This window comes from Phytophthora infestans, genomic scaffold (assembly GCF_000142945.1).
Source record: "Phytophthora infestans T30-4 supercont1.14 genomic scaffold, whole genome shotgun sequence".
Classification (NCBI taxonomy): Eukaryota; Oomycota; class Peronosporomycetes; order Peronosporales; family Peronosporaceae; genus Phytophthora; species Phytophthora infestans.
In genome coordinates this window covers 2,193,484-2,204,546 of record NW_003303745.1, presented here as the reverse complement: position 1 = coordinate 2,204,546, position 11,063 = coordinate 2,193,484, and the positions used below count along the sequence as shown (strand labels likewise).

The following is an 11,063-nucleotide window of genomic DNA, read 5'->3' as shown; positions in this document are numbered from 1 at the left end:
CCTTTTTTTCAAGCGACGTATGACAAGCACCTTCTCCATCTTGATGCACGCCAGGTAAAACGCGATAAGCATAAGAAAGCAGGATTTTCCGACACCCGGTGAGCCGACTATCACAACGCGATCCTCGCCATACAACATTTTCTTGATCACCTCCCAAAACATCACTTCCTCCACCCGAACGAAATAATGTGGGGGGAATTCGCCGAATCCCTCCCAAAACTCATGCAAGGTAGGTGTCATGACAATTGGGTCGTCACTTTGTTGCGTGATAGACAGACTGTCGAGTTGAAACTCGTCTTCATGTACGGACAAAGGTGTGAACTTGGTCAGCGTCTTCGGCTTGATGGCTGCCAAGGCGGGCTTGATGGCTGCCGAGTCGGTTTCCAGTAGTCTCAATCTTTTCTGGACATCAGCAATTTCATCAGCTGAACGCTTCGACCCGACACTCGGCGGAGGAACCACCACCAGCACGTGAATTTGCTCCGTTTGAGGTGAGGGCAATCCTTTCATCTGCAACATTTTCTGAATCGAATAGGCCGAGTACTCTTCATCATCTGTATCCACCAGTGATACCCTTTCGAACCCCGGTACATCCTCTCCTTTTCGTATCGCACGAAGGTCCTCAATTGGTAACCAATCTTCGCCCTTCTTCGCCAGAGAGAGCTGCAGGTACTTGGCATCGCACGTGATCGCCGCTGTATCCTTCGCCTTGATCGCATCCTTCAACACAGAAACCTTCTTGCCGTCGTCGATCGTCACGTCGAACGAGCCTACCTGGCCTTCGATTGCACACTCTAGTGAGATTTCAACCATCTTTTCTCGAGCCGGCAGATTCTGGAATGAGGGAAGAATTTCTGGCGTACTTAAGCGCGTGTGACATAGATATTCAACCAATGATGAGACGCCACGTCGCGCTTGTTTCCCGCGTCCGTCCGGTTCCTTTCTTGCTGCTTTTTCCTGCCTTTTCGCATGGCTACCCCATCTTACCGACCGCGCCTACCTTTCTGACTCGATTTAACTATGCCAAAATTACAATTATATCCAAAAGCGTTACACAATTAACTCGCGCCCTGATTGGGCAATACCTGCCGACCTGCGACACTGACTGGATCTGTCGCACGATCAGACCGCCTCTCGCCCCAGCGCTTTTTGTAGGGACTTTGCGAAAGTTTATCTTTTTTTACTTCACCTGGCACTTCACTCACCACTGCCACGCGGGTGCACGGTCATTGCGGTATCTACTCCCGTGCACCGCACCCGACAAATGCATGCGCGCACGATAGATACTTGAAGTAATTGTTTTAGTCAATTTATATTGCATGTAAAGTATGTATTTGTAGGGAAATATGATAAAAATATTATTATAGTAAAGCCAAAATATTAAATATCAACTTTTTAGTATTTTGTTTTAAAAAATATATATCCGCGTTATATGTCCATGCTATTGGCTAATATTTGGACGCAAGTAATTGGTTAAAACAATATATGTTGCTAACTTACTCACAGTTTGCAAAATGGTGGGCCCTATGTGCAAGCAATGCGAGGCGAAGATTGGCCCGCTTCTGCTGAATTCGCAGCGGTCTACGACGGATACCCGGGCGCGCTGCGTCGGTTGCGGGAAGCTGTAGTGCGGCTACGCATTCCGTACAATCAGCGGGCGGGACATCGTGCGGCGCTGTATTGCCTGCAAGAACGGCCTAAAAGCGGTTAACTTTTGGGAGGAAAAGCTTTTGCCACCTGGTTCGGCCGAAGTGCGCCGCCAGGAAAGCCTGTCAAACGTCAAGAAGGCGATGAGTCCTGACTGGTACCCCAAGAAGAAAGAGAGGCGCAGCCGCCCTCGCAAGCTGACCGCCCGAAACGCCAAGTACATCGAGCAAAAGAAGCAGCAGAAGAGCAAGTAATTGGTAAATATACCCTTTTAGGCCCCCATTTTCCTACCTATTTTTGTTTTGGTATACTGGCTGACGGTGCGAGGCTTGGGGCCGCACATACGGTAAGCTGACTATGGTGTTGACGCATCTACAGAGGGTAGCGCGTTTCAAATAATAATTAGCGCACGGTATCTACTGTGGACAGCCGCAAGCTGACCGTCCCTATCTGCATACGCGTCACGTATCCTCGCTCACTTGGACAAAGGCAAGACCAAGCTATCTGTATTGTCAGGCTTACAGCGCTTGTTCCACTAATGCGCGCTCACAAATTGAAACTACAGCATCGAGTGAGCACTACACGCGACGATTAAGTTGCTGTCTACATAGATACGAGCACGTGTGCGGTAGCGCAAACCATACCGGTGGGTGTGGTAAGTTGGACTGTCTGTACGCAGTACTATACTTTAGTGCCCTGTCCATAATGGTCGAGATAAGAACTCGGTTCAGTTGCGGGTGGCTATAAGGTGTACCCGCCGCGCGCATAGATACTGCGTTGAATACAGTTGACAGACGCGCGGTCAGCTTGCCAGTATCGCTGCAGTATGGCCTGTGCCCAGTAAGTGACCTGCTTGGTCATATAGACTGATACATCAGAAGTGTAAGCACAGTAAGCCAGCACGACGACGCAAATGTACCGTGAAAGCGACAGTGACCCTATGCATAGGTTGTGGCTATCCCGAGGGCATAGCATATACACCCATTTGAGACCTTGCGAAATGAGCTACGCACTGACACATCAAATAGCACGCCGAACTGAAAAGTAGACAGCGAAAGTACATTATGTAACGTACACGGGCTACTATTTGATACAAGTCTACGTATTACTACGATCTGATAATATGCCTACAGCCAAGTGGCTTCGTATGCTCGCCATACATATCGGAGCCAGTAAATGTCACTCGGAAAGGATATACGGATCTCTGATAATCATTAGCTATGCAAATAAGTCGGTAAGTAAGTCAATGGCGTTCATCCTATCATAGAAGGGTTATGAGATTAAATTTATTATTAATGTAATTGATACGAGTCAGCGAACATCACGTACAGGCCCTTCAATGATATCATGATACTATGAAGAGCTCAGCGAGGCATATGGAGAGGCGAAATTGGTATATTCTGTGACCCTCGGCAGATACTAGCGGCTCTAAACAATAATATGCATGCAGAGACAGACAAAACTCGCTCTAACGGACCGTCGCAATCAGCTATATGGTATATAATACCTCTCGGCTAGATAAATAATACACGTCACTCAATTCACCCGATTTCGTTGTATCCCAATACACTTCGGTCGTCGTATTTACTAGCGCTAAACTTATCTGGGATCTCCTCACCGATTTATGCTGAGGTTTGGCGCACCAATAATACTGATCCACCTTCTAAATAACCGAAAGTAACTTGCAATGAAGCGCACCTGAAAGTGTGGCATTTCAGGAGCGAAGCGCTCAGCCGAGAATTAAGACAAATCTTTTAGGGAAAGACAGTGTTCATCATGCAGATGACTTATAGCCCCGGTGGTAACGGCGAATACTTCATCTTCACAATAGTTTACTGTCACGTCTACCTGTACCATGATGCTCAACAATAGCCATCCATCACGCGGGTATCTATTTGTAACAGCCAGTCGTCACGCAGACCTTTTATAAGTGAGGCTGTCAAAAATGACTTCAAATAATACAAGAGGTAGGCTGACAGGAAATTGGTGATGTAGAACACGTAAACACTAAGGATATTGTGTACATCGTTTGTTGCAACCCAACATAACTTTTATATTCTAAATGTAGTTTTGCTTTGAGTAAGGGTTTCTGAGCTCACCGCAGCGCAGCGGAGGTGGTCAACCCTCTCTACACCAATCAACTATGCCCTAGCGTCCGCGGAGCGGGCGCCCAGAGCGCTAGTTCCCGCCTCCTAACCTTGCAGCGTGTCTGTCCGTCCGTCCGTCCGTCTGTCAATCAGTCCGTCGCACTCCCTGTCTTGTTGCTTTTGCCTGCCTTTTCGCATGGCTACACTCGGCCTGTCTTATACAGTTTCGTCCCATCTTACCGACCGCGCCTACCTTTCTGACTCGACCTAACTATGCAAAAATTACAATTATATCCAAAAGCGTTACACAATTAACTCGCGTCCTGATTGGGCAATACCTGCCGACCTGCGACACTGACTGGATCTGTCGCACGATCAGACTGTCTCTCGGACTCGCGATTGGACGTAAGGTAAGAATTTCTGCCGAGCACGAAGCGCATCGATTGGATGCAAACAGCCTGGCGAGCTGCGTTGATGATTAATTATTTACATTTAGCTACGCAAAACCTGTCCTATGTGCATCAAATCGGGCACGCTAACAACCGCTTTTTGTAAGAACTTTGCAAACATTATTTTTTACTTCTCCTGGCACCACCGTGCAACGAAGGCGCGCGGCTGCATGGTCATTGCGCTATCTGCTCCTGTGCACTGCACCCGACAAATGCATGCGCGCACGATAGATAATTTGTTTTAATCAAATTTATATTGCATGTCCTAGTATGTATTTGTTGGGAAATATGATAAAAGTATTATTATAGCAAAGCCAAAATATTAAATATCAACTTTTTAATATTTTGTTTTAAAAAAATATATATCCGCGTTATATGTCCATGCTATTGGCTAATATTTGGACGCAAGTAATTGGTTAAAACAATATATGTTGCTAACTTACTCACAGTTTGCAAAATGGTGGGCCCTATGTGCAAGCAATGCGAGGCGAAGATTGGCCCGCTTCTGCTGAATTCGCAGCGGTCTACGACGGATGACCGTGCGCGCACTGCGTCTGCTGCGGGAAGCTGTAGTGCGGCTACGCATTCCGTACAATCAGCGGGCGGGACATCGTGCGGCGCTGTATTGCCTGCAAGAACGGCCTAAAAGCGGTTAACTTTTGGGAGGAAAAGCTTTTGCCACCTGGTTCGGCCGAAGTGCGCCGCCAGGAAAGCCTGTCAAACGTCAAGAAGGCGATGAGTCCTGGCTGGTACCCCAAGAAGAAAGAGAGGCACAGCCGCCCTCGCAAGCTGACCGCCCGAAACGCCAAGTACATCGAGCAAAAGAAGCAGCAGAAGAGCAAGTAATTGGTAAATATACCCTTTTAGGCCCCCATTTTCCTACCTATTTTTGTTTTTGGTATACTGGCTGACGGTGCGAGGCTTGGGGCCGCACATACGGTAAGCTGACTATGGTGTTGACGCATCTACAGAGGGTAGCGCGTTTCAAATAATAATTAGCGCACGGTATCTACTGTGGACAGCCGCAAGCTGACCGTCCCTATCTGCATACGCGTCACGTATCCTCGCTCACTTGGACAAAGGCAAGACCAAGCTATCTGTATTGTCAAGGCTTACAGCGCTTGTTCCACTAATGCGCGCTCACAAATTGAAACTACAGCATCGAGTGAGCTCTACGCGCGACGAATAATTTGCTGTCTACACAGACACGAGCACGTGTGCGTTAATGCAGATCATACAAGTGAATGTGGCAAGTTGATGAGTCTGTACGCAGTACCGTACTTTAGTGCCCTGCTCAAATCGGTCGGGATCAGAGCTGGGATGGTTATAAGGTGTACCCGCCGCGCGCGTATATATCTGCTAGCAGACGCGCGGTCAGCTAGCCTGTATCTCTGCGGTATGACCACTGCCGAGTTAGTGACGCGCCTGGTCACATAGACTGATACATCTGAAGCGTAAGCACAGTAAGTCAGCACGACGACGCAAATGTACCGATAAAGCGATAGTGACCCTATACATATGTTTTAGCTCTCACGGGCGCGTGTTATACACACTCATTAGCGACCTCGCGCTATATGCACGGACACATCTAATAGCAAACCGAGTTGATAAGTAGGCAGCAAAAATACTTCATATATTGTACATGAGCTACTTTTTAAATTTAGTCTAAACACCACTACAATTTGATACTCTGCCTACAGCCATGTGGCTTTGTGCGTTTGGCATACATTTAGGAGCCAGTAAATGCCAGTCGGAAAGGACCTACGCCACTCTATCGGCCCGTATCTATGTACATACGTCAGTAAGTGCGTCAGCTATGCAAGTATGATCAATGCATGCGAAAGATAGTGGAAAGGCCCTTCATTAAAATCATAAAGAGCTCAGCGGGACAATTTCAAGGCATAATATGAGACTGCGTCAAACAAAATGTTACTTATGAACCTTTGAGACTTATCGAGATAATCGGGCTTAAAGTTGGCCAATTGATTTTCGCACTTAACCGAAACAGTGACATTTATTGTAAACTTCCATCGAAAAAAACTGTAAAACCACCCTTATACAATTGCTTTTAACACGAGCTCTTAAATAACACTTAAATCTCTAAAATTTGAAAAATATTGAGCTCACAACATTCCTAAATGTATCGTCATTTCGAGGGCCCATAAATGAAGATAATATTTTTGAGCGACCACAACTTCTTCAGTTTTAAGCATTCTGCAGCTTATAAGGGCTCAAAAGATAGAGGAGATGCCCCGCTTTCGTTTAGAGTGCTTAAATCGCGATTCGTACTTAGGTTCATAAGTAACATTTTGTTTGACGCAGTCTCATATTGATGTTTACGGCGACCATCGGCAAATACTACCTGTCCTAAAAGATACTTCGCGCGAGCAGATGACCAAATAGATCGTCGCAATCGATGATATGGTGTCGATTGCCTCACTGCGATGACGTGCAGATGGTAATATGTTTGAGTAGGCGTATTTACTCCAGCTAAACTGGGATTCCTCACCACGCTATGCCAATTTTGTAGCATCATTGATACTGAACCGTCTTCTGAACAGCGTATTTTACATTTGCAACCACGCGCGCCTCCGATTCGTGTCATTTTGGGACCTATGCGCTCAAATGAGATTATAGACAAAACCTTCCCGGGTAAGATCGTGCTCATCTTGCAAATCACGTTAAACCCTGGTCATATCTACCATAGCATGTGAACACTAAGGATACTGTGTGCGGTGTTGTTCTGGAACGTAATATAAGTGGAACTCAGTATACATGTTCTATATGTTGCTTCGCTTTAAGTAGAAATTCTAAGCTCATCGCAGCGCAGCGGAGGTGGTCGGCCTTCTCTACACCAATCAACCATGCCCTAGCGTCCGCGGAGCGGACGCCCAGACCGCTAGTTCCCGCCTCCTAACCTTGCAGCGTGTCTGTCCGTCCGTCCGTCCGTCTGTCAATCAGTCCGTCGCACTCCCTGTCTTCCTGCTTTTGCCTGCCTTTCCGCATGGCTACACTCGGCCTGTCTAATACAGTTTCCGTCCCATCTGACCGAACCGCGCCTACCTTTCTGACTCGATTTAACTATGCCAAAATTACAATTATATCCAAAAGCGTGACACAATTAACTCGCGCCCTGATTGGGCAATATTGACCGACCTGCGACACAGACTGGATCTGTCGCACGATCAGACCGTCTATCGCCCTCGCGATTGGACGTGATGTAAACATTTCTGTCGGGAACGAAACACATCGATTGGCTGCAAACAGCTAGGCGAGCTGCGCAGATACTTCATTATTGACGTCGTATGTACTGCAAATCGGGCACAGTAACCACTTTATTTCCTAAGAGCTCAGCACACTTCTCAAATAGAGATATTTATTATTATTAATGTAGACTTCACAGACCAGTATTTTGTAAGAGCTCTGGGATGTTATTTTCCACACACTTTTCAAAGTAAAGACGATATTAGTAGTATTGATATTATTAATATGGGCTTCACAGGCCGCATTTGTAAGAGCTCGGCGATGCTTTTTTTCACAGACTTTCTAAAGTAGAGACGATAGTATTTTTTAATATTAAAGTAGGTTTCACAACCAGCGCTTTTTGTAGGGACTTTGCGAAAATTTATCTTTTTTTACTTCACCTGGCACTCCACTCACCACTGCCACGCGGGTGCACGGTCATTGCGGTATCTACTCCCGTGCACTGCACCTGACGAATGCATGCGCGCACGATAGATAGTTGTTTTAGTCAATTTATATTGCATGTAAAGTATGTATTTGTTGGGAAATATGATAAAAGTATTATTATAGCAAATTAAAAATATTAAATATCAACTTTTTAATATTTTGTTTAAAAAAATATATATCCGCGTTATATGTCCATGCTATTGGCTAATATTTGGACGCAAGTAATTGGTTAAAACAATATATGTTGCTAACTTACTCACAGTTTGCAAAATGGTGGGCCCTATGTGCACGCAATGCGAGGCGAAGATTGGCCCGCTTCTGCTGAATTCGCAGCGGTCTACGACGGATACCCGGGCGCGCTGCGTCGGTTGCGGGAAGCTGCAGTACGGCTACGCTTTCCGGACAATCAGCGGACGGGACATCGTGCGGCGCTGTATTGCCTGCGAGAACGGCCCAAACCGGTTGAGTTTTGGGAGGAAAAGCTTTTGCCACCTGATTCGGCCGAAGTGCGCCGCCAGGAAAGCCTGTCAAACGTCAAGAAGACGATGAGTCCGGACTGGTACCCCAAGAAGAATAAGAGGCGCAGCCGCCCTCGCAAGCTGACCGCCCGAAACGCCAAGTACATCGAGCAAAAGAAGCAGCAGAAGAGCAAGTAATTGGTAAATATACCCTTTAAGGCCCCCATTTTCCTACCTATTTTTGTTTTTGGTATACTGGCTGACGGTGCGAGGCTTGGGGCCGCACATACGGTAAGCTGACTATGGTGTTGACGCATCTACAGAGGGTAGCGCCTTTCGAATAATAATTAGCGCACGGTATCTACTGTGGACAGCCGCAAGCTGACCGTCCCTATCTGCTTCCGCGTAACAATAGATCGAGAGTACACTCGCTCACTTGGATACATACAAACCATGCTATCTGTGCCATCAGCGCTCACAGCGTATGTTCCATTAATGTGCGCTCACAAATCGAAACTACAGCATCGAGTGAGCACTACACGCGACGATTAAGTTGCTTTCTACATAGATACGAGCACGTGTGTGGTAGCGCAAACAATACCGGTGGGTGTGGTAAGTCGAACTGTCTGTACGCAGTACTATACTTTAGTGCCCTGTCCATAATGGTCGACATAAGAGCTCGGCTCAGTCGCGGGTGGCTATAAGGTGTACCCGCCGTGCGCGTAGATACTGCGTTGAATACAGGTGACAGACGCGCGGTCAGCTTGCCAGTATCGCTGCAGTATGGCCTGTGTCCAGTTAGTGACCTGCTTGGTCATATAGACTGATACATCAGAAGCGTAAACACAGTAAGCTAGCACGACGACGCAAATTAACCGAGAAAGCGACAGTGATCTTATACATAAGTTTTAGATATCACGAGCGCGTGATACACACTCATTAACGACCTCGCAATATATGCACGGATACATTAAATAGCACGCCGAGTTGATAAGTAGGCAGGAAAAGTACTTCACATAATGTACTTGAGCGACGATTCGAATCAAGTCTAAGATATCTACGATCTGATAATCTGCCTACAGCTATGTGGCTTCGTATGTTCGTCGTACATATCGGACCCAGTATAATGTCAGCTGGAAAGGATTTACGCCACTCTGTCAGTCAGTAGCTATGCAAATAAGTCAAAAAGTACGTCAGCTATGCAAGTAAGATCAATACATTCGGAAGATAGTGGAAATACCCGTCAGTAACATCACAAACAGCTCAGCAGAATAATTTCAAAGCATAATATTGATATTTGTGGCGACCATCGGCAAATACTACCTATCCTAAAAGATACATCGCGCGAGGAGCTGATTAACATTGCTCTATTATACCGTCGCAATCGATGATATGTGTCGACTGCCTCACGGCGATGACGTGCAGATGGGTTATATGTTTGAGTACGCGTATTTACTCTAGCTACACTGGGATTCCTCACCGATCTACGCATACTTCGTAGCATCATTGATACTGACCCGTCTTTCGTACAGCATATATTAGCTTTGCAGCCACGCGCGCCTCCGACTGGTGTCATTTTGGGAGCTATGCGCATAAATGAGATTATAGACAAACCCTTCCCGGGTAAGATGGTGCTCATCTTGCAGATCACGTTAAACCCTGGTCGTGTCTACCATAACATGTGAGCACTAAGGATACTGTGTGCGGTGTTGTTTTGGAGCGTAATATAACTAGAACACAGTATACATGTACTATATGTTGCTTTGCTTTGAGTAGAAGTTCTAGGCCCACCGCAGCGCAGCGGAGGTGGTCGGCCCTCTCTACACCAACCAACCATGCCCTAGCGTCCGCGGAGCGGACGCCCAGACCGCTAGTTTCCCGCTCCCTAACCTTGTAACGAGTCTGTCCGTCCGTCCGTCCGTCTGTCAATCAGTCCGTCGCACTCCCTGTCTTGCTGCTTTTGCCTGCCTTTTCTCATGGCTACACTCGGTCTGTTTTAATACAGTTGCTTCCACTTTTTACGGACGCGGCCCCCCTTTCTTTTGAGAACTGGATTTAACTATGCCAAAATTACAATTATATCCAAAAGCGTTACACAATTAACTCGCGTCCTGATTGGGCAATATTGACCGACCTGCGACACAGACTGGATCTGTCGCACGATCAGACCGTCTATCGCCCTCGCGATTGGACGTGATGTAAACATTTCTGCCGAGAACGAAACACATCGATTGGCTGCAAACAGCTAGGCGAGCTGCGCAGATACTTGATTATTGACGTGGTATGTACTGCAAATCGGGCACAGTAACCACTTTATTTCCTAAGAGCTCAGCACACTTCTCAAATAGAGATTTTTATTATTATTATTGTAGACTTCACAGACCAGGAGCGCTAGGATGCACACACTTTTCAAATTAAAGATGATATTAGTAGTATTGATATTATATTATATTTATTATTATTAATGTAGACTTCACAGACCAGTATTTTGTAAGAGCTCTGGGATGTTATTTTCCGCACATCTGTCAAAGTAGAGACGATCTAATAGTATTTGTAGTAATAATATAAGCTTCACAGGCCGCATTTGTAAGAGCTCGGCGATGCTATTTTCCACAAACTTTCTAAAGTAAAGACGATACTATTTTTAATATTAAAGTAGGCTTCACGACCAGCGCTTTTTGTAGGGACTTTGCGAAAATATATCTTTTTTACTTCACCTGGCACTCACCACT

The 11,063-nt window shown here is 46.2% G+C and overlaps 1 protein-coding gene across 1 annotated transcript; it reads right to left on the bottom strand.

Moving 5' to 3' along the window:
- On the bottom strand, positions 1-827 carry PITG_09324 (crinkler (CRN) family protein; the record flags this gene model as incomplete). The annotated part of the gene is made up of 1 exon (XM_002903561.1): positions 1-827. A coding segment is annotated over one exon (813 nt), but the record flags the coding sequence as incomplete, so codon positions are not given.
- Between the last annotated feature and the right edge of the window lie 10,236 nt (positions 828-11,063).